Genomic DNA, 19,762 nt, shown 5'->3' on the forward strand with positions numbered 1-19,762 from the left:
AAAGGTCAACCCAGTACTTCCTGTCTTTTCTAAGGGACCGAATAGCTATATCTTCTGACCCTCCTGTCAATCCTGTTCTCTGTCAATTACATCCCCACCTTCTCTATTTAAGCCCCTCAACTCTTGCTAGGAGAGGAGGTTCACTCACCGGATGGGAAGTCGGGGGTGGAACGGTAGCTGGGTGTAGGGGATCGGGGAGACAAGCTGTGAGTTGGGGACCCTGGGAGGCTCTCCCCTGATGACAAGGATCGGTTCAAGCAGGAGAAACTTCGGCTGGTGTGGAGTAAAGGAGAAGGCTGCTTGGCTAGTTTTTTGAAAAGGGATCTCCTCCTAGAGTGAAAAAAGGAGGAAACTGATCAGAGTCTACGTTCAAAACCACCCCCACTTCCCCAAAGCACCAGGGCACTGATTCAGTACACCCAGAGACGGTGACATGATGGCGGGTCCTCTTAAAGAGAAGGATTCCACTTTTACATTCAAAACTTTCCTATGACTTAGAAAGGAAGAGTCTTTGAGAATACACAATGGAAACCCTCTTAATTTCAAGCACTTTAAGACAAGTTGTGAAAATAGGAAAATATATCTGGTGACTCAGAATCTGCCTGCAATGCAGGAGACCCAGGTTCGATCCCTGGGCCAGGGAGATCCCGAGAAGAAACGGGCAACCCACTCCAGTCTTCTTGTCTGGGAAATTTCAGGCACAGAGGAGCCTTGCAGGCTACAGTCCATGGGGTCACAAAGAGCTGGACATGACTGAGCAACTAAGAATTCATTTATTGGTATGTCAGGTTTTTGAGGATACTGTTTTTTGCCTGGAAGCTTCTAAGTATATAGCTCCAAACACACTGACACAATTAAATTAAGAGACAGTACAAAGTAAATCCTTGGAAGAAAAACTGTCATTTGGAATACTGGATTCTTTAATGGTGATCTACTGGGTAGAGGCTTTCATCCTTGAGGGGCTGTTGGCTGTGCTTATTCCATCGTGAGCGCCTGAATATTCCTACGGACAATGGAGGCTGTACATTTACATAGAAAAACTGAGGGAGGTGAACTGAAGCTTATCGTGTCAGCAGGGCAGCAGACACCACGCTTCAGCAGAGGGCAAATGTGTAGTGAGTGCCAACAAGCACATCTTAGAGCTAAAAGCATAGCTTCAGGTGGCTCTGAAACGCAGGTGGCTGTATAGGGTTCTTTCACCTCCAGGGGCTGGGTCACACACTTTCCACTCTACTGTCCCTTGAAGCAGTGTGTTCTGTATGACCCAACACACACTCAAAATATAAAGCTCACATTAAAAAAAAGATATCAATGTATGTGTGTGCGTGCGCACATGTGTACTTTTAATCACAGTAATAAATGTACTTGGGTCAAAAAGCCAAATAGCTTTATAAGCTTACAATGAAAAATAGCTCTGTTCTGCCTTTTCCCCGATCTCCAGCAAAACTCTTTCTACTCTTTTAGCTGTCTGCAAATTGCTACGTAATGTGCTTATGCTGTTTTTTCAGTTTTTCAATCCTAGAAATTCTATGTTGTTTCCTACCACAGAAGATGAAAAATTTAGCCCTTATAACAACCTATCCCCCTTCTAAACAAGCACATTTCCCGCCAGTTGAGCGAAACCAAATTTTCTGGTTAGGAACAAAAGGTTGATACTTTCTTTATTTTACACAATAAACACTGTTCATAGTTTGGCCACGAAAAGCATACTTGTATTTTCCTTTCTTATACCAATTTGTCTTTCCTGGAGTTAACAATCATTGCTTTTTACACTTGCGTATTTTTCATTTCTAGCATTAAAATCCTTATACTGTGATCCAACACACCAAATTCAAGTGGGTAGAGTCAAGATGCTGTCGCATCATGCAGGAAGCACATCTAGACAATTGTTGGGAGAAACTTCCCCCCCAGACACACACACACACACACCCCTCACCAGTGTCTGCACAGGGCACTAAATGATACTCAGGGTGCCTTTCATAGTGCTAATGTGTGATAGACTTTCAGGCAGTAAAATAAAGTCTTTTTATTTCCAGGCTTATTTGGATGCTTTGAAGATCTAGTTATCTTAGAATATCTGGCATTCAAAAATAGCAACTATATCTTCCAGGGGATCTTCCCAACCCAGGGATCAAACCCTCATCTCCTGCATTGCAGGTGGATTCTTTACCACTGAGCTACCATGGTTTCCCTGGTGTTTTTAGATGGACATTATTAAATATAGATTTAATGCTAAAAGTTACCTGAAGTTTTAGTTCCTCAAATCCAACTAAAATGAAGTCTGGAAACTTAAGAAAAAGCAGAGCTTTTCATGGTTCTCACACATGAGAAAAAGTAAATTCTACAGTGTAACTACATAAATCTCTTCATTATGAAACATAATGCTATCATGAATGAATATAAACTCTAAACACATGTGAACCACAGGGCAACATGTCTCACAGAGAAATAGATCTTCCTCACATGCAAGCATTTCAATTAAGTGAGGAGTAATTTTCCTTCAGTGTGGGAACACACCAAACCCACGAAGAGGACGGCTCTAACTTACCTTTCCAGACTCTCCTTCTTCTTAGATTTCTTGCTCCGCCTCACCATCCGGCTCTTATAGCTGTTTCTCCTGGCCGGTCCCGTTTTGATTGATGTGTTTTCAAATGGGGTGGTCGTGATTGACACCTTATTTCCACTCTATAAAAAAATGAGGTGGTATTAAAGGGAAATGTTGAAACAAGGCCAGAAAAGATATAGGAGATCCAAAGACAAATAAACATCCAAAAGGACGGACATGACCAGGTCCCTTTATCAGGACCCTTCAGGTAGTGAAGTCCTGATAAACTGGGTGGAAAAAAAATGTGAGGTTTCCTTGAGGTGGTGCGATGTGGATTCCACAGCTACTGCTGTGCTCAGTTATGTCAAACTCCTTGCGACCCCAGTAACTGCTGCCTCCAGGTTCCTCTGTCCATGGGATTTTCCAGGCAAGAATACTGGACTGGGTTGCAATGTCCCACTCCAGGAGATCTTCCTGACCCAGGGATTGAACCTGCATCTCTTGCACTGGCAGGTGGATTCTTTACCACTGAGCCAACGGGGAAGCCCAGCAGAGCTGAGTTTAAATCTGAGCCTGTGACCTGAGCACTTGTTTTCCTCTGGACCTTCTTGCAGCAGAATCACACTTGTCTCCCAGGGCTCATCTGAGGATCAAGGGGATAGAGTGTGTAAAGCCGTTAGCACCCAGAGTGACACATGGAAAGGGCTCTATAAATAACAGTTACACTCATGCATATGTATTAAGTGTAAACATGCCCAGAGACGCTGTGCTCTTGGTTGATTTATTTTTCTTCTCTCTCCTTTTTGTGCTTTTCCTTTGACCTAGAAATCATAAAGCAGCACAACTGAATGAGACTTTTATCTTTAATTATTTTTAGTTTTTTTTTCTAGCACCAGAACCTGTCAGCCCAGCAGAGCTGGAAAGTGTATGCCAGCAGGTGTAAAGCGGCCTCTGCTTTGTCAGGTCGGGAGCAGTAAGGTCATTCCTGGGGGTTCTTGTGCCCCTCGACTTGAACCTGGGACCGGGGCTTGCTGGACAGGCCCTAGGGGAGGATTTGAGAGCAGAGTCAGGGGCCAGGGTGAGGGGGTGCCCTGGACAGGTGGGCAGAACCCTCCCCCTTCACTTCACTCTCAATGATCTCTTCTTGAATTTCTTAATAACCAAGGGAGAATCATATCCTTTCAAAGTCACAGATGGTCCTGATTACCTTAAAAAGACAAGAAGTATACATAGAAGGGCCTTTTAAAAAGCCTATGCCTGGAAGATGCCTAGCAACTCAGATCTAAGTGATGTTAAGAGATGGGGAGTTGAGTATGGTCAGGCAGGGGACTGAAAAAACAGATTGTTTAAATACCAGCATCCATTTCTCCACCCAACTTGGAAAGTAATACATGCCAGTATTAGAAGAAAACAATAATGTATATATATTTTAAAAAATCATTGAGAAGCCTACCACTCAGCTAATGCTGGGAATATTTCTGTATATTTCCTGCTGGTCTTCTATTAAGCATGTAAAAATTATGCATACATATATATATATATATGTAGACATACTTTATAAGTAATTTTAATCTTAATCTAATAGTTTTTTTTTCACTTCACATTTCATAACTTTGAAAAACTTGCACTTTTATCACTGAATATTCCTTCACATAATTTTTACTGGCTGTTTAAAAACGTTCCATGAGATAGGTAAATCACAATTTAACTACTTCCTTATAGCTCTTGTTTTCTATTTTCCAATTCTTGTAAAAGTTGAAATAAGTATCTTTATCTATAGTGTCCTAACCTCTGACATTTTCCTTAGATTATCTATCTAGTCTCAATACACTGAATTGGAGGGTCTAGTTGAACTTTTTAAAGACTGTTGATACACATTGATGTACTACTGCTGCTGCTGAGTCGCTTCAGTAGTGTCCAACTCTGTGCGACCCCATAGACGGCAGCCCACCAGGCTACCCTGTCCCTGGGATTCTCCAGGCAAGAACACTGGAGTGGGTTGCCATTTCCTTCTCCACATTGATGCACTAATTTCCAGAAAGTTCATGTCAGTTTAAACTCTTAACAGCAGCACACGAGTACCCATCTTAGCACACGCCTGTCAGACCTGAATACTAGTATTAAATAAATTACCAATTTTATAGGAAAAAGTTACATCAAGTTTTAATTTTTGTTTTTTGGGTATTAACAAAGCTGGATTTCGTCTCATTTATTTTTCATTGTTTTTATTTCTTTAGATCATGATTTATTCATGTCTTACATCCAATTTTGTATCTAAAAATCAATAATCAACTGAAAATTAATGATTTTTGAGTTCTTTATATATTTAAGATCATATAATCCCGTACTTAGTGCCATAACCATAAAAAAAAATATTTTAGGGAAATGGGATTTGAATCTGAACAAGGGAAAAAAACGTTTTTCATTCTGAAAAAATAAATTACTTGTCTTATATTTATAAGCAGATGCCAAAACTTTCAAAGCAAACCTTTATCTGGTAGTAGAGACTGGCATTCAATTTATTCTTTAAACTGAAAACTCCACTTTTAAGTATGAAAGGGCTACCAAAATTTGTTTGGACTGGGGTTTGTTCTTTACCATTTGACTGAGGCCAGACTCAAGTTTTGGTTTTTCCTAAATGGCTTAGGGGAAGGAAAGAGGCAACAAACGTGATGGGAGTTCGTCCGTCATCGGGATTCTTCCCATCCTTTACTATATCATATCAGAGAGGACACGGAGCCACAGTGATCACTGGGGCTGCTGGAGCCCACGAGCAGTCTAAGCCTGAACCACTGCTATCCCTCCTATTACAGTCCAGTTTTAAAAATAGAAAAATATCATATACACTGTATGAGATAAATATAATAAAATGCTTAACATTTTTCATTAGAAAAGTTACGGCTGGAGTGTGTTGAATCAGAGTGTATCATTAAGGTTTCTACAAATGTCCCTTTCCACAAGCAGTACTGACATATATAGACTATCATGTGTAAAACACTTGGGGGGAAGTTGCTAAAGAACATAGGAAGCCCAGCCTGGCACTCTGTGATGACCTAAAGGGGTGAGGTGGGGAGGAGGGGAGGGAGGCTCAGGAGGGAAAGATTACATATATAATTATTCACTTTGTTGTATGGCAGAAACCAATACAAAATTGTAAAGCAATTTTCCACCAATTAAAATATAAATAAAATTTTTAAAAATTTAAAGAAAAACTCGAAAAAGACAAACTTAGTTTTTAGTTTGTTTCTACATAGGGCTGTTTCAGAGGACAGTTCACTTGACTTATGGAAATACACAAGGGGATAACTTTCCTAAGAGGAAATACAGACAGAAAAAAATGCAGAGTGCAAACATTTGGTTGAGAAAGTTAATGATGACAAAAATGGTAAGCAAATGACTGAAAAATAATTTTATGGGGAATAGGTGAGAATTGTGAAGCCTGCCACCTGGTGGACCCATCAGCTATAGCAAGTGCTGCCAGAACTGGCAATTTGTTTTACTGGGTCCTTTGACCTCAGCAAATTCTTCTGAAGAAGGAACAATCTCTTATTAGAGAGATTCTGTGGCACTATTTCAAAAAATAACAACAACAAAATGGGGCCAGAAGACTGTCAAATGTTCTATTAAGTTACGCATTACTTTAAACTGCTTGTGTGATTGGTGCATGGTGGGGAGGAAGTTATTTTAAGCTGGCTGAACTGAATACAAAAGCAGAAGTCAGGCTGCCCAGCCTCTTCTCTCAATCTGACTCCACATTAGTTCATCATGTGGCCTTGGGTATCTCCCTGAGCTACACTGCTTTCACAGTTCTTCCTCTGCAAAATACCCATGGGGAATGCATTCTTCCCACGCCGGTGTCCTAGCCCCATCCATACTCTCCACCATCCAGCCCTGGTCACCTTGCGCAATGCATCCCAGACGCCATGAACTCAGGCTCCAGCCACACTGGTTTACTCATGCACCTCAAGCACTTCGAGTTTCCTGTTTTTGCGGTTTAAAGTGTCATTTTATTGTGCCTAGACCGTCCCGCACTCCTTCCCTTACACAAACATCCACCCACCCTTCACAGCCCTGCACAGAAAACCCCCAACTCTCCGCCTGTCCACTGTGGTGGAAAGCTCTCTCTCCTTCCGCACTTGGGCCCTATTTACAGACTGTTCTTTGGCTTGGCAGCCTGACTGCAGCCTAGCGCTGCCACTGTTTCTCCTGCGAACACTGGGCTCTAAGCTTCTGGCAATCAGACCTCCCGTCCGGAGCGCGGTGGTACGCTAGTTGAAAGCTCAGGCTCTGGGGCTGCCCTGCTGGTATGCAAATCCTCTTCTGCTCTTTCCGAGCACAGAACCTTGGCTGCTTCGCTAGCTTCTCCTTGCTTTAATTTCTTCATCTGTAAAATGGGGACATTTCTATGTATAGCACCTGTGCACAGGCTATGAGGATGACCTGAATTTATTCATGTAAAGTGCTCTTGACTACCTACTATTCATATGCGCCATGTGCTGTGTGACCCTTTGGTACCTCACACAACTCTGCACACTCTGGGGACCCAGTTAATATGTAAAATTGGTAATAATGGTGCTCTTTTAGCCCCCATTTTAGTATCCAGAGGTTCCCAGAGTTTAGGGAAAGGAAATACTGAGGCAGTGGCTGGCATTATTTTAGGTTCTGTTATGACTGGGCATTTAAATTAATGCTGTCCTAAGAAAGCAACCTGGCTGAATAGGGGGTTTCCTGCATTTGAGAGGCTACACTAGGCAGGTAATCATGTGAACAGGGGGTATGACTGGGTCCACGTGGCCTCCACATTCCACCATAGTGGGGAGAGAGCGATTTCGGTGCTGTGGGAAAGTTCTTTTAGCAAGCTACTTGTAATCTGGATGGAGGTGATTAACTCCCTGTGGCTAGAGAGGTTTGAGGCAACACTGAGAAAGCGCAGAGCTGCTGGGGAACTGAACCGAATAACTATGACTTTGCTTCTCGTGCATGTGAGTGAGTGCTTTCACAGCAGGCTCACTTTGAAGCTGTGAGGGTGGGTGAGGCCAAAAGTGAAGCCATGACACAGAGGATATGCTAAATATGTTCACAATCCAAAAGATACATAAGTATTGTACACAGTGTTAGTCGCTTAGTTGCGTCTCTCTGTGATCCCACGGACTGTAGCCCGCCAGGCTCCTCTGTCCATGGAATTCTCCAGGCAAGAATACTGGGGTGGGATGCCCTTCCCTTCTCCGGGGGATCTTTGCCACCCGGGGATCAAACTGGGGCCTCCAGCACTGTAGGCTGGATTCTTTATCATCTGAGGCATCAGGGAAGCCCAGTATCACACATGGATTTCTAAAAATATATACAGCCCTATGTGACGGCTCGTCTACCTTTTTCTGAGGATGCCATGAGATTTTGTGAAGTAGTTTGCAAGTATAAAGCTTCGGGTAAACAGCACGTGAGAAAACGAAAATACAGCTACTACCCTGATGGTCTGCCACTGATGGCACATGGGAATCCAGGACTAGTACTAGTCACTCGATCCTTTGTCCCAGAATCACTATTCACATTTAGGAGAAAGATGCATGATAACACAGTTCCTTGGGAAGGTAATTAAATCCCCTGTATCCACTCTGTTTCCTTACAGGGGTTGCTCTTTTGAGAGCTTCCTTTATGAGCCAGAAGCAGGATCCTCTGCTTAGATGTGAGACAGCACGCCGTGGCCCAGGAGGATGCCAAAGCTCTCCATTACAGCATGTTCGTGGCATTTCAGGGACATAGGTCAACCAGATCCAGGAATGCAGGCACTCCGTAACCAGATGAGGACAAAATGTTATAAATGGAACTGACTGACCCTTTTCAAAGACCTTGCCAGAGGCGTTCAGGAGAAACATACGTTCAAATTTCACAGAAGTAGGAAGAGATGTTTTAAAATCCAGAATCACACGAAAGTGTTTTATAAAATAAATTATGAAAGAGATCAAATATGTCTCAGCAAAATAAACAGAAGGCATATTTCCTAAAGATATGTATATTTCAGCTTGCTATTTCTTCTTCTGATTTTATGAGCAAATGCAAGAAATAATATAAAGATATACTGTGCCAGGACCTAAGATGCATGTAGTGTAATACTGCTACAAAGAACGGAAGAGGTCAAACCGATTACCATTTAAAATCCATCTGACCATCTTTGAACGCTAATGCCAAAACTTCTAGTCCTGTGAGTTGACAATGAAAAGAAATCACATATAAAACATAGCTTTATTATCTAAACAAAAGGGAGGTCCTAGAAAAGCTCAAGGAGTACTTGGGAGAGAGAAGTACCTCTCTGCCCACCTTCGTAGTCCCTACACCACTGGAAAGACAAACGGGCTGTGGCAGATAGAGCCTGGGCCCTCCCTCACAAAGGGTCGATGTGAGCCAGCAATGGCGTATCCCTGGACCACTGGGTCAGGCACTACGAGAGAACAGGCTGGTCAGGCTTCTTGAATTTTGTCTTGGGAAGTCTGACGTCATTTCAGGGGACTCTCACAGCCAAGAACTCTGAAAGTCCACAATCCTGCTCTGCCTCCCATTTTGGGGGCACTTACTAGGAGACAGTTATTTCATGGCAGTTAGACAAGTAATATTATCAGAAACCGATGGTGAATGAAAAGAAAAAAACTCAAGCCTTACCCACGTAGGTGCCAGAAATGCTACCTGTTTTGAAATGACAACCTGCTCCAGAATTCTTGCCTGAAAAGCCCCATGGATGGAGGAACCTGGTGGGCTACAGTCCAAAGGGTTGCAGAGTTGGACATGATGAGCAACTAAGCACGTGTGCACTACTCGGTAGGCATATTGCAAAGTGTAGAGGCTCCAGCCATCTCAAGGTTTTACTCCCAAACTGAGCAGCATGTACATGAAGACATTAACACAAGCAGCTGTATGGTGCTAGGCTCCTCCCGCGGTGACTTCTGGACAGCACGCGAGGGAGAACCCTACTAGTCACCTCAATTCCACAAACATTTTCTGAGTACCCAGCTGCAAACCCGGCACTGTGCAAATGCGGGGATGACGTGTGGAGCTTTACTAGTAGCTCCATGTCTCTCCTGCAGGGCTGCCGTCAGGCCTGCCACGTTTTCAGCACGGCCCCGGCTGGCTTCCCATACTGCCTACGGCCCTGCAATGTCCTCTCAAGATTCATCCTCTTCCTCCAGTGAGCAATACTATGCCTTTGTGAGAAAGCTGACTAGAGTTAAGGGAACCACCCGTAGGTATGGAGGATAGCAAAGACAGTCACCTACTTACTCCCATGGGGCCTGAAGTCAAGACCAAAATTTCATTAATGCTGTGGACTGATCAATGGCAATAACTTCCCTACAATCTGCTACTTCACAATGGACCTTTGAATGTACATACTATTACTCCTCTCGGAATGTGGGCCAGACCCTGAATCTTTTGAAGAATACACTTGTGTTGGCTGGGAGATGATAAAAAGAAGGATAAAAGTCATTTATCAAAGGCTTACTTACTTATCAAAGGCTTTGTACACCCACCCACCTGCACTAATTCCAAATTCCCAAGTTTCTTTCAGGTTTCAGTTCAGTGTCACTGCTTGCGGATGACTCTCCCTATTCACAGAATATTCTCTGTGGAAGCATGGCATTCCTCCTCTTGCTGTGGCTCCAGCTAATCAGGCTGAACTTCATCTGCCTGCATGCATCTCTTGTGTCTCTCACAGTCCTCAAGGTAAGAACTGTACATAATTTTCAATGTCTACCGTGTCTAGACATGTCACCAGTATCTCCCATGGTACCTGCCTAGCAAGTACTCTAGAAACAGTCTGAATGGATGTTGTTTAAATGACACATATGCGTTTATGTTTTATTTCTCAACAGGCTGCAGGCTACCTGAGGTGATGGCTCACACCTCTCTGATAGGCCCTAGTAATGCCTCCCTGTGTTCACACACTGAGAAGTCATCTATAAATCTGCTCACCTGTAAAATAATCCTACAGTTAATGATTGCATTTTTTTTTCAAATCACAGATAGGATTTTTTCCTTGAAAAAACTTAAAATTGAGACTCAGATTCATCTTTGTTTTAACCAGATTCATATTTGGGGCTATACCTTTATATTCTTTCGTTAGCAGTGGCAAAGAGCCCAACAGAAATGAGAGAATGAGTGTAGACCATCTCTCATCATCACCCTCATGCTCTTTATGATCCTCCTACTCCACTGGCTTGAATCAGCTTAATTCCAAGTAGAGACTGATCCACGTTCAAATTTATTTATACAGGAGGGAAAGGTCTAATGATTGCTAGCATCCCTTCTTCCATTACCACCTATTATACATTCACAGCTCTAGCTTCCAAAGAAACTCAACTCTCAAATCAAGCTTCAGACCTGACCTCACAGTTTAATACCACTGTCTTCGGCCATAATAGAATAAAGTGTACTGAAAGTTGCTAAAGAAAATCGCACCGAGGATGGATGATTTCCAAACAGATTTTACTACGTGTGATACATAAAACAAAGAGAACTCTGTTTGTAATTTAGGATGAGAAGCAAAATTGAATCAGGAAGTGACTGTGCAGATACATGAAAGTGGATTTCATGATATAAAACCAAAAAATTCATGTTGTTCTTGCCTTTACCTTAAACAGACCACTGAACGCTTTCTCAGCAAAGAGACTGAGTGTGTATGGATAGCCCACATAGAAGAACACTAGAACTTGAGTAAAGAACTTCTGGTACCAGTTCTTTCTGGCTACCTGCTTCATCTAGATGGCCCTAACATCAAAAAAGACAGTACCTTTAGCAGGAGCTCTATAACTTCCGTGTGGACAAGTCCATGCACCGGTTCTCCATTGATGTGCGTGATCAGATCCCCAGCCTTCAGTCCTGCCTGGCAAGCTGGACTTCCTTCTTCGACATTCTAAAGTTCAAGAGGAGAAGACACATCAGTAAGCCAACAAATGACAACCCTGACACCTACTGTCCTCTTGCAGCACAATATTCTGAGTTCATCAACAAATGATCCTGTGAGTCTGAGAGGAAACCAGTAAAATATGGCTCACTATTTTTGTTCTGCCATCTTCCTAAAATAGGGTAATTCCTATGGTTCCTTAAGCAATATTTCAGGTGACCTGAGAAAGTATTTTAGAAAAACAGAAGGCCAGGTGGAAAAAACTAAGAAAAGAAGGATAAAAATAAGATTATTTTGTACTATTTCTACAAGCTCGGTAATATAGAGTGGATAATCAGATTTGAAGACTAACACGATTATTAAAAAGAATTAACTTTTGCTAAATTCAGTCCTACCACACAGATAAAGAGCAAGAGTATGAAGTAGGTCCCAGATGCCAGCTTAACAGGAAGCTCATTTGCTGTTAACCACGCCTCAGCTGACGTATTCATTCTCTAGTTTGCTGGGAATGAAAACTGGCCAGAAAGAGAGTCTCACCCAAACGATATGATGCACTGTGTAAATGTCGCTGTCTCCCACGTACACCCGGATGGCTCGAATGGTGAAACCATAGTTCTTCCCTAAACTGTGGATCACAATGGGCTGGTGTGGACTGGCAGAAGCTCCTGAAGAATCTCGGCTGGGAGAGGAATCCCTTGAGGAAGAAGGGTCCGAGGACAGGGAGTGGGGAGACATTGGACTTCCCAGTGGAGAAACAGCAAACATATCTGCAACAAAGAAGCCAGTTGTCAAAGCTTGACCAAGTGAGCCACCAGGGAAGCCGGATTACTGAGCAAGTGCTGACTAGGTAATCTGCATCAGGAAAACCCTGTCATGTTAACTTGCCTATAAAGGAACCAGTCCTTATTACTATGATTAGAACTGATTCTCTTCATATATTACCTGCAGTTCTAGCAAGGTTTCTGAGAGGATAATGCAGGTGGATGGAGAAATTTTAAGAAAACCTCACTTCATATTCTTCAACACCAATTCTATCCTGTTTTCCTTGTTTTATGAACAAACACACTTTTTATTTACAGTTCTTGTCACTGTTTCATCTATGTGAATCTAAACAAATCCTAACTGGTCATATGAAATGGTGCACGCACAGCTGTGTGTGTGTTGTGTATGAAAAAGAATAATCTACACAAAGATGCTGTGGTTTAAATGTGAGCTCAGCAAGGGCCAGGCTACAAGAGGCCAGTGCTATTGAAGACTCCCAGGGTGCAGTGAGTAACACGGTGGCCACAGCAAGCTGGAAGTATCCAGACTATCTTCTGTTGTAATTCCTGGGATGCGTGTGTGATCAGTCTTGTCTGACTGTTTACGACCCCATGGACTGTAGCCTGCCAGGCTCCTGTCCATGGGATTATCCAGGCAAGAATCTTACATCTGTCCAAAGGAGAACAATTAGCTAAATGCATCAATGTCCAGGCTCTTCCACTCTGACTTCATGTGGCATCTTGACACTTTTTTCCTGGCTACCTTCTGTCTCATACAAAGGCCAGATGAACAGATCCACACTGGTGGGCAAGCAACTTCAAAACATGCAGAGATAGAAGAAGACGGAGTAGACACACAGATCCAAACTGCTAAGAAAGCCATGCCCCTGACTCTTGTCCTCAATACATCTTTCCTTATCTCCCCAAACTGAGCAACTGACCCACGTCCACCAAGAGGTGGGCCTTCTCACCAGCTCTCAGAGTGGACTGGACCACATTCCACTTACCGACCACCCTGGAGCCATTGCCTTTTGGTTGTGAACAGTCATTCAGACCAGGGTGTTTGTTTTAAGGTGCTATACGGACATCTCCCAGAAAACAGAACATGCTACAGTGAGCACTGCCCCCTCAATGAACATTTCTTTCTGCACAAATTTCAAATTTCAACAATGTAAACAATCCCTTGTATACATGGGCTGTATTCTTCCAACTGCAAGCCATCTGCAGTATAATTTGACTGACACTTCCATTCTCCTACTGTCTGTCACCTGAGTGATAAGTCACAACCACCAGGGTGTATATTTTCATCTCAGCCAGTGAAATTACACCAGACTTTGTGATTAGTAGAGGCAAAACTAGGTTGTCAAAAAATACCGCAATTCAACAAAATCATAATTAAGCCCAGTTTTTTAAATATAAGGCAGAAAATGACTGGGCTACCAGTAGGAGGAAGCATAACCCAACAGACAAGGCTGGTAAAACTTGTAATTTCAGTGCTGTCTGTGATACACTCTGCATCCCCAGAAATGAAAAACGTATGTTCTCTGTATTGATTTCCTCATTAATTAGATGAGAAAAACTATACTTAGCTTTCTGACACAGATGCTGTAAACAGCTCTGTAAAGGATATAAATGATGCTTGGTCTAGGGAAGAAAAATTATTCAGAAGAGCGAAATTTATCACTTAACTTGGGGAAGGGAGAAAGGGAAAAGAAAGAAAACAAAAGAAATAAGCCTTTGTGGGAAGTGATCCTGCCTCATCTCCTGCTGCCGAAAGAAGTGCGAAGGGGTAAGTCACGTTTGTCTTCTGGGAGCCCCGGAGGCCCTCCAGGGGGTCACTCGGGAGGGCTGTGCCAGGGCACCACCATCACTGGTTCAAGCAGTCTTGCATCTCAGCCAGCATGCCACATCGGGGGCGGGGGCACATGCACAAGCCACACAGTTTCATGCGAGCCGATGTCTCTCTACCTCCTGGGATCATGAGGGACAGGGCACTGGCAGAAAGGGACTTTGTGACTTTCCCCGAGGCTTTCTGTTTCTCTGTGCTTTCTAAGCGCTGCCGAGCCATGTGAGAGGCGGGCTCACTGGAGGGCTTGGAGGCATTATCTGTGCTGTCCACACACTCGCTTCGTCCGTTTATCTGATCCAAGTGCTCTGAAAAACTGCCAACTGTGCAAAGAAGAAGGGATAAACATTTCAGGAGAATTTGGCATAGGAGAGCGGCGGAGGTGGGAGGAGAGAGAGGGAAGGACGAACACTGGGAAACAGAGGCCCGGGTGGTGCGTGAGTCCACGTGGTGTCAGGCAAACATGGAAATCACAGGACTGGTTCGAGAAAGGTGAGTCGGAGGAGAGAGAATGAAAGAGCTGTCCATCCAGACTGCACTCTCCTTGTACACAGGCCCACTAATTCTTAGTCGACTCCATTTAACTAGAAGAACAATCGCATTTTAGAATCATTTACAACTCTGACAGACGATTCCTCCTCCTGACCCCACTGTGAAAGGTCATGAGCCAGACGCCACCTTACGAGCCCCATGACCGCCCACAGCATACTACCATCATCCTATGATACTGGTGATCAGCATTCGCAAGGCAGTTAATACCGGCTTTTGCTAAGCGGACATCATTTAGTCACTTCATAGAGACTTATGCCCCTGTCATCTCCTACCATCTTTTCAAGACACACCTCACACTAGGCTCAGGATGTAACTTACACAAAAGCGCCTAAAGTGTCACCTTTGACCTCCCACACCTCTTTTCACTCTGAGCTCCTTGTAAATTTCACAAGCCAAGACCAAGAGTTTCTTTCACTACACGCGGCATTCTACACGCGGGATTATCCAATGGCTCACTACGTCTTCTCGGCTTTAGTCTTGACACAGCCCTATGCTGACCTGTCCTGAAACTCCTGGACCAGTGAGAAGATCTGTCCCCCTCTAAGGCAGCCACATGTCTTCTTTATTTTTAATTTTATTACCCTGAATATAAACCAGACGGGTTTTTTTAAGTTAAAAAATTAGGACTTCCCTCAGCAGAGTAATGTAAGAGAATATGCCACCATATAGAACAATGCAGAAATGGAGTATCACTGATCCCAGTCTGGTAAGTACACAGGCCCAGTGTGAAGACAGTTCTCTCTTGTCAGAAGTGACATAAGTGAAAAACAAGTCACATGACCATCTCTTTCCGTTTCTCCTATTCTTTCACAGTCTATCAGTTTTGGGTTTGTTTTTTTTTCCTTTCTTTTTTCTTATCACTGATAATACGTATTTGTCAGTCCAGAAAAAACAATGCTTATCTCCCTTTTCTTTCTACATGCTATATTAGAAGCCCCCTGTGCTTTAAAAATCATCAACACTATCATCACATTAAGATATGCAATCCACAGAGAGAATTTAATCCCATTATAAACGATCCTTTGGAAGACCAGCCAGCACATCAAAGTGCTGACCACGACATTCTTTGCCTAGGAAAGAGGCTTAACTGGATTTAACTAACATTTCTGTTGCAGTGCTCGACTCACAACGGCACAGCTAAAGTTCGGTCCTCGTTCACAGAGGTGGCATGACCCCCCAGGTGTGGTCCTCGCTAAGGGAAGCCTAGGACCCGGGACAGTGGGGCTTGAGAACAGCGCTGTCCACGGCCACCCAGGCGCTGCAGGCACTGTGGGCACAGGAGAAGACCCCCAGTCATCTGTGTGACACCCATCCGACCTACTAAAGAAAATAATCTCAAGGCAAAGAACAACCCTCTTTCCACTTGTATATGCGAAACTCAACCCCATTTAACAGGGTATCTATTCTATTCACTCTAAATTAAGAAACTAGACAAAACCTGCTTCACATATCAAATCTCACCTCAAAAACCTTCAGCTTGCTCTGGGATAAGTTGCACACTCACTTCTCCCTTCTAGTTTGGTTTGGATGGGATCATTGACAAGCATGAATTGGAAAGCTGAATCTCTTCACGATGAATAATTTGTCAGATGCGTTCAAGTACTACACCTAAATTTTCAAGACTTTTGCTTCTCACTGATTCAAATACATTGTAGTCAAGAGAAGGAAACGAGTACAAAGCTGGACTTCCCTCACTGTTGGAGTGCGTGTCTTTTATCATCCCCTCTGCCTGCCTCTGCTGTCTCATTTCATAGCACTGCATATAAACGTGTGAGTCTTTCCTGCCAAGGGTGGATAATGTCACTTTAATGTTCTGTAAATGTCAAGGGTTCTTTCTTTTTGATGGTGGAGCAATATAAAAATCAACAAATTTAATTTTACTACAGTCACGGTTTTCAGATTTCCTAATTACCCTTGGCTATGAGCAAATCAGCTCTTCTCTCTATTCTGTATGGCCCCCAAGGTCTTTGATTATTTTTAGTGTGTGTCTGAGGGAGACAGAGAGAAAGGTGGTTTGAATCTATTAATCAAAATGCATGGCAGGACAGAGACAGATTTTTTTTTTAATTATGAAAGTAATCAATCAAATGCTTAGACACCATTCCCCTCCTTCTCCCTCATAACTTTCTGAGAGTCAGTAGGCAGAAGAGTCCAAGAGATCATAAATAATTCATCATATTAAGAATAAATGTGAAATAGAGGCAGCTCTATTCAGAGTAAATAATAAACTAAGAAACACATGAGAACTTAGTAACCAGAAATACAAAGCGCTTGACATATCCACATTTGATGTGAAACCAAGAGGAACAGGAATCTGAGGCTACTAGCTTGTCTTTGCACACTTCTTCACTGCTATTATCTTGGCTCCACCAAGTTAGGACATGCGGAATTATCCCACACGGAAACAGAACTGAGAGGAAAAGAGAGAAGGGGAAAACCCAACATTATTTTTCCCCATGATCAACTATCAGCTCACATGAAGCTCCACAGAACCAGACCTTTTAGTGAGGCGGAAATAAACCCTGTGTGTAAAATTTGTTATTTTGAAATGATTCAAAACAAAACAAAACAAATAGACACTGAATATTCAGTTAGTTAAAAAAAAATTTCATGATAATCATTCATGGTTATCAATATAGCATACTGGATATGGCTTAATGAAAACGTTTATTATAGCAACCTTAAGCCATACCCATATTTTTATTATTTGAAAGCATAAATGCACATTGCTCTGTGGAAGGATGTGCTATGCATAACATTTTTATAAACCAAATAATATCCGAAATGCACCTCAAGGGCTTGCTCTGAGGGAAGCGCAAGTCCAATCATTTAATGAGGACACCTCTGTGATTAAGGGCTGCAAGTATTCATGATATATTGCTGCTGCTGCTGCTAAGTCGCTTCAGTTGTGGCCGACTCTGTGCGACCCCATAGACGGCAGCCCACCAGGCTCCCCCATCCCTGGGATTCTCCAGGCAAGAACACTGGAGTGGGTTGCCATTTCCTTCTCCAATGCATGAAAGTGAAAGTGAAATTGCTTAGTCATGTCTGACTCTTGGCGACCCCATAGTCTGCAGCCCACCAGGCTCCTCCGTCCATGGGGTTTTCCAGGCGAGAGTGCTGAGAGTGGGTGCCACTGCCTTCTCCGCCATGATACACAGGCATCCAAAAACCTATGAAGATGCTGCTCTTCTGGTCAGGAAGGCTTACTTCACACAAAAGTAACACCAAGAAGAGTTCTCCCAGGAAAGCCCTAAGCCCCTGGACTTTTTCCCACACCCCAAACTATGTCTCAGAAGTGTCTTCACCGGTTACCTAGAGGCTGGAAACCTGTGTGCAGTGGAGTGGTTTCATAGCCACACAAGATATCAGTTTGAACTCTGTCAGTATTTCTGACTCCCCTCTCCCCTCTCAATCCATGAACCTCATGGCGTGACAATTTTGTTGCACTGACTGAGGTACAGTTTAGAGTGGAGACTATTCGGTGACTGGGTATAATGTGGCCCCACAACAAAAACCAGCTCCTTCAAGGAAACAACTACCCATCTGAACACCGGAGGAAAAACTGGCTTACGCTATATAGGTGGTGATTTAAGACGCTATTGAGGGTCCTGTTGACTGTCTGACAGGGTTGCTTACTCATCACTTTGAGTTAGATGCAACTCCACAAGACCTTTGCTGTGCCTTTGCCTCCACAATGAAGAACAAGCTCCCCTACTTCTACTTCTGAAGACCATCCAAGGGCGCCGCCGGAACCCATCGGAGGACGTGAAGGCTTCAGGTGCAGCAAGAAAGACTGGCCGTACAGCCATGCTCCAAGGAGAGGGCTGATGTGTCTGATCTCAGCTCTGAGGAGTCCACCGCCCAGGCCTAAGGCGTGGGGCTGTGAGAGAGTCTAGCAACACAAGACTGGTCCGAAGCCAGGCCTGGGACTCCGAGCACCACAGTCACTTGTCAACTTGGTGGGCGATGCTGGGATGGCAGGGGCCAGCCCACGGCCTTACCTGACAGAGTGGAGCTGCTGATGGTGCTGGCCGGGGTGGTGACCTCGGGCTCCTCCTGGGCACTCTCTGCAGCGGGGAGGGCTGGCTTTTCCGGCTCCTCGTGCAGCTCTCTGGGCTGGGGAGCGGCCCCATCATGTTCTGCCTCTGCTGAAACGGCCAGCTTGGGAAGCAGCCCAGAACCGAGCCTATGTCTGTTGCTGTCAGTATCCGAAGAGTTGGATGTGGATAACTGTTGCCTTAATTAAACAAAAAACAAAGTCATATATATATAGACACTGGAAAATTGTGTGCAAGGTGAATTTTAGGAAAAAAAAAAAAAAAAAAAACAGGTAAAAATGGAACTGAGATCTCCTAACCAACACATGTTGAGGGCAGTGACTTCTAAACTGTGCCAGACCAGAGGTATCCCCAGGAACCGGTCAGAAATGCACACTCTTGGGGCTTCCCTTGTGGTCCCGTGGTAAGAATCCACCTGCCAATGCGGGGCACACGGGTCTGATCCCTGGGAAGATCTGATATGCTGTGGAGCAACTAAGCCCATGCACCACAAGTACTGAGCCCACGCAGAGCCCACAAGTCACAACTAGTGAGCCCACGCACTGCAAGCAGAGAGTAGCCCCCTCTCAGGGCAACTAGAGGAAGCCCGTGCAGCAACAAAGACCCAGCTCAGTTAAAAATAAATATATGAAAAAAATGTAAACCGATAGACAATTGTCTTTTTTAAAAAAGGAAAAGAGAAACATACATTCTCAGCCCTCATCTCAGACCTCCTGGGTCAGCACTTTGCTTCCACAGGCCCTCCAGGAGATTCGGATGCATGCTCACATTGAAGAACCACTGCCCTAGTAGCTACTGTTTACAACGCTTCTTAACAAGCATTTCACATACATTTCAGAATACTCTGAACTCCAGCTTAACGTTTCCGTGGATGGCAAAGTTGTGCTTTTAGTTTTGTCCCCAGGGTCTTCCTTCTCTTCTCCTGAATTCTGAGTACCTCGATCCATACTGCTGAAAACCTGCAAGGCAAAGAATCAGTGCTTATTAATATCTTCTTGAAAGGGATTGCCAGAAGAAAAAAAAAAAGTCCTGGGAGAACAAGCTGAGAGTTTGACTAAGGTTTGAATTGGGGCCATGTATTCAGAAGGTACTTTCCAATGCATTTAC

The 19,762-nt window shown here is 43.7% G+C and overlaps 1 protein-coding gene across 3 annotated transcripts in view; it reads right to left on the reverse strand.

The window, feature by feature from the left end:
- The window catches only part of LOC102190263 (microtubule-associated serine/threonine-protein kinase 4), a 229,174-nt gene that overhangs the window by 7,887 nt on the left and 201,525 nt on the right, over window positions 1-19,762 (reverse strand). For 2 of the 3 annotated variants that reach the window (XM_018065523.1, XM_018065524.1), the window contains 6 exons: window positions 19,487-19,614; window positions 18,599-18,834; window positions 11,973-12,202; window positions 11,322-11,444; window positions 2,549-2,685; window positions 149-330 (listed from right to left, as the gene is read on the reverse strand). In XM_018065523.1, coding sequence (XP_017921012.1) covers window positions 149-330; window positions 2,549-2,685; window positions 11,322-11,444; window positions 11,973-12,202; window positions 18,599-18,834; window positions 19,487-19,614 — 1,036 coding nt within the window. Of the gene's footprint in view, window positions 1-148; window positions 331-2,548; window positions 2,686-11,321; window positions 11,445-11,972; window positions 12,203-14,164; window positions 14,366-18,598; window positions 18,835-19,486; window positions 19,615-19,762 lie in introns of all 3 variants that reach the window. The other variant, XM_018065527.1, reaches the window with a different exon arrangement.

The sequence above is a fragment of the Capra hircus genome, chromosome 20 (genome assembly GCF_001704415.2).
Source record: "Capra hircus breed San Clemente chromosome 20, ASM170441v1, whole genome shotgun sequence".
NCBI classification, from domain to species: Eukaryota; Metazoa; Chordata; class Mammalia; order Artiodactyla; family Bovidae; genus Capra; species Capra hircus.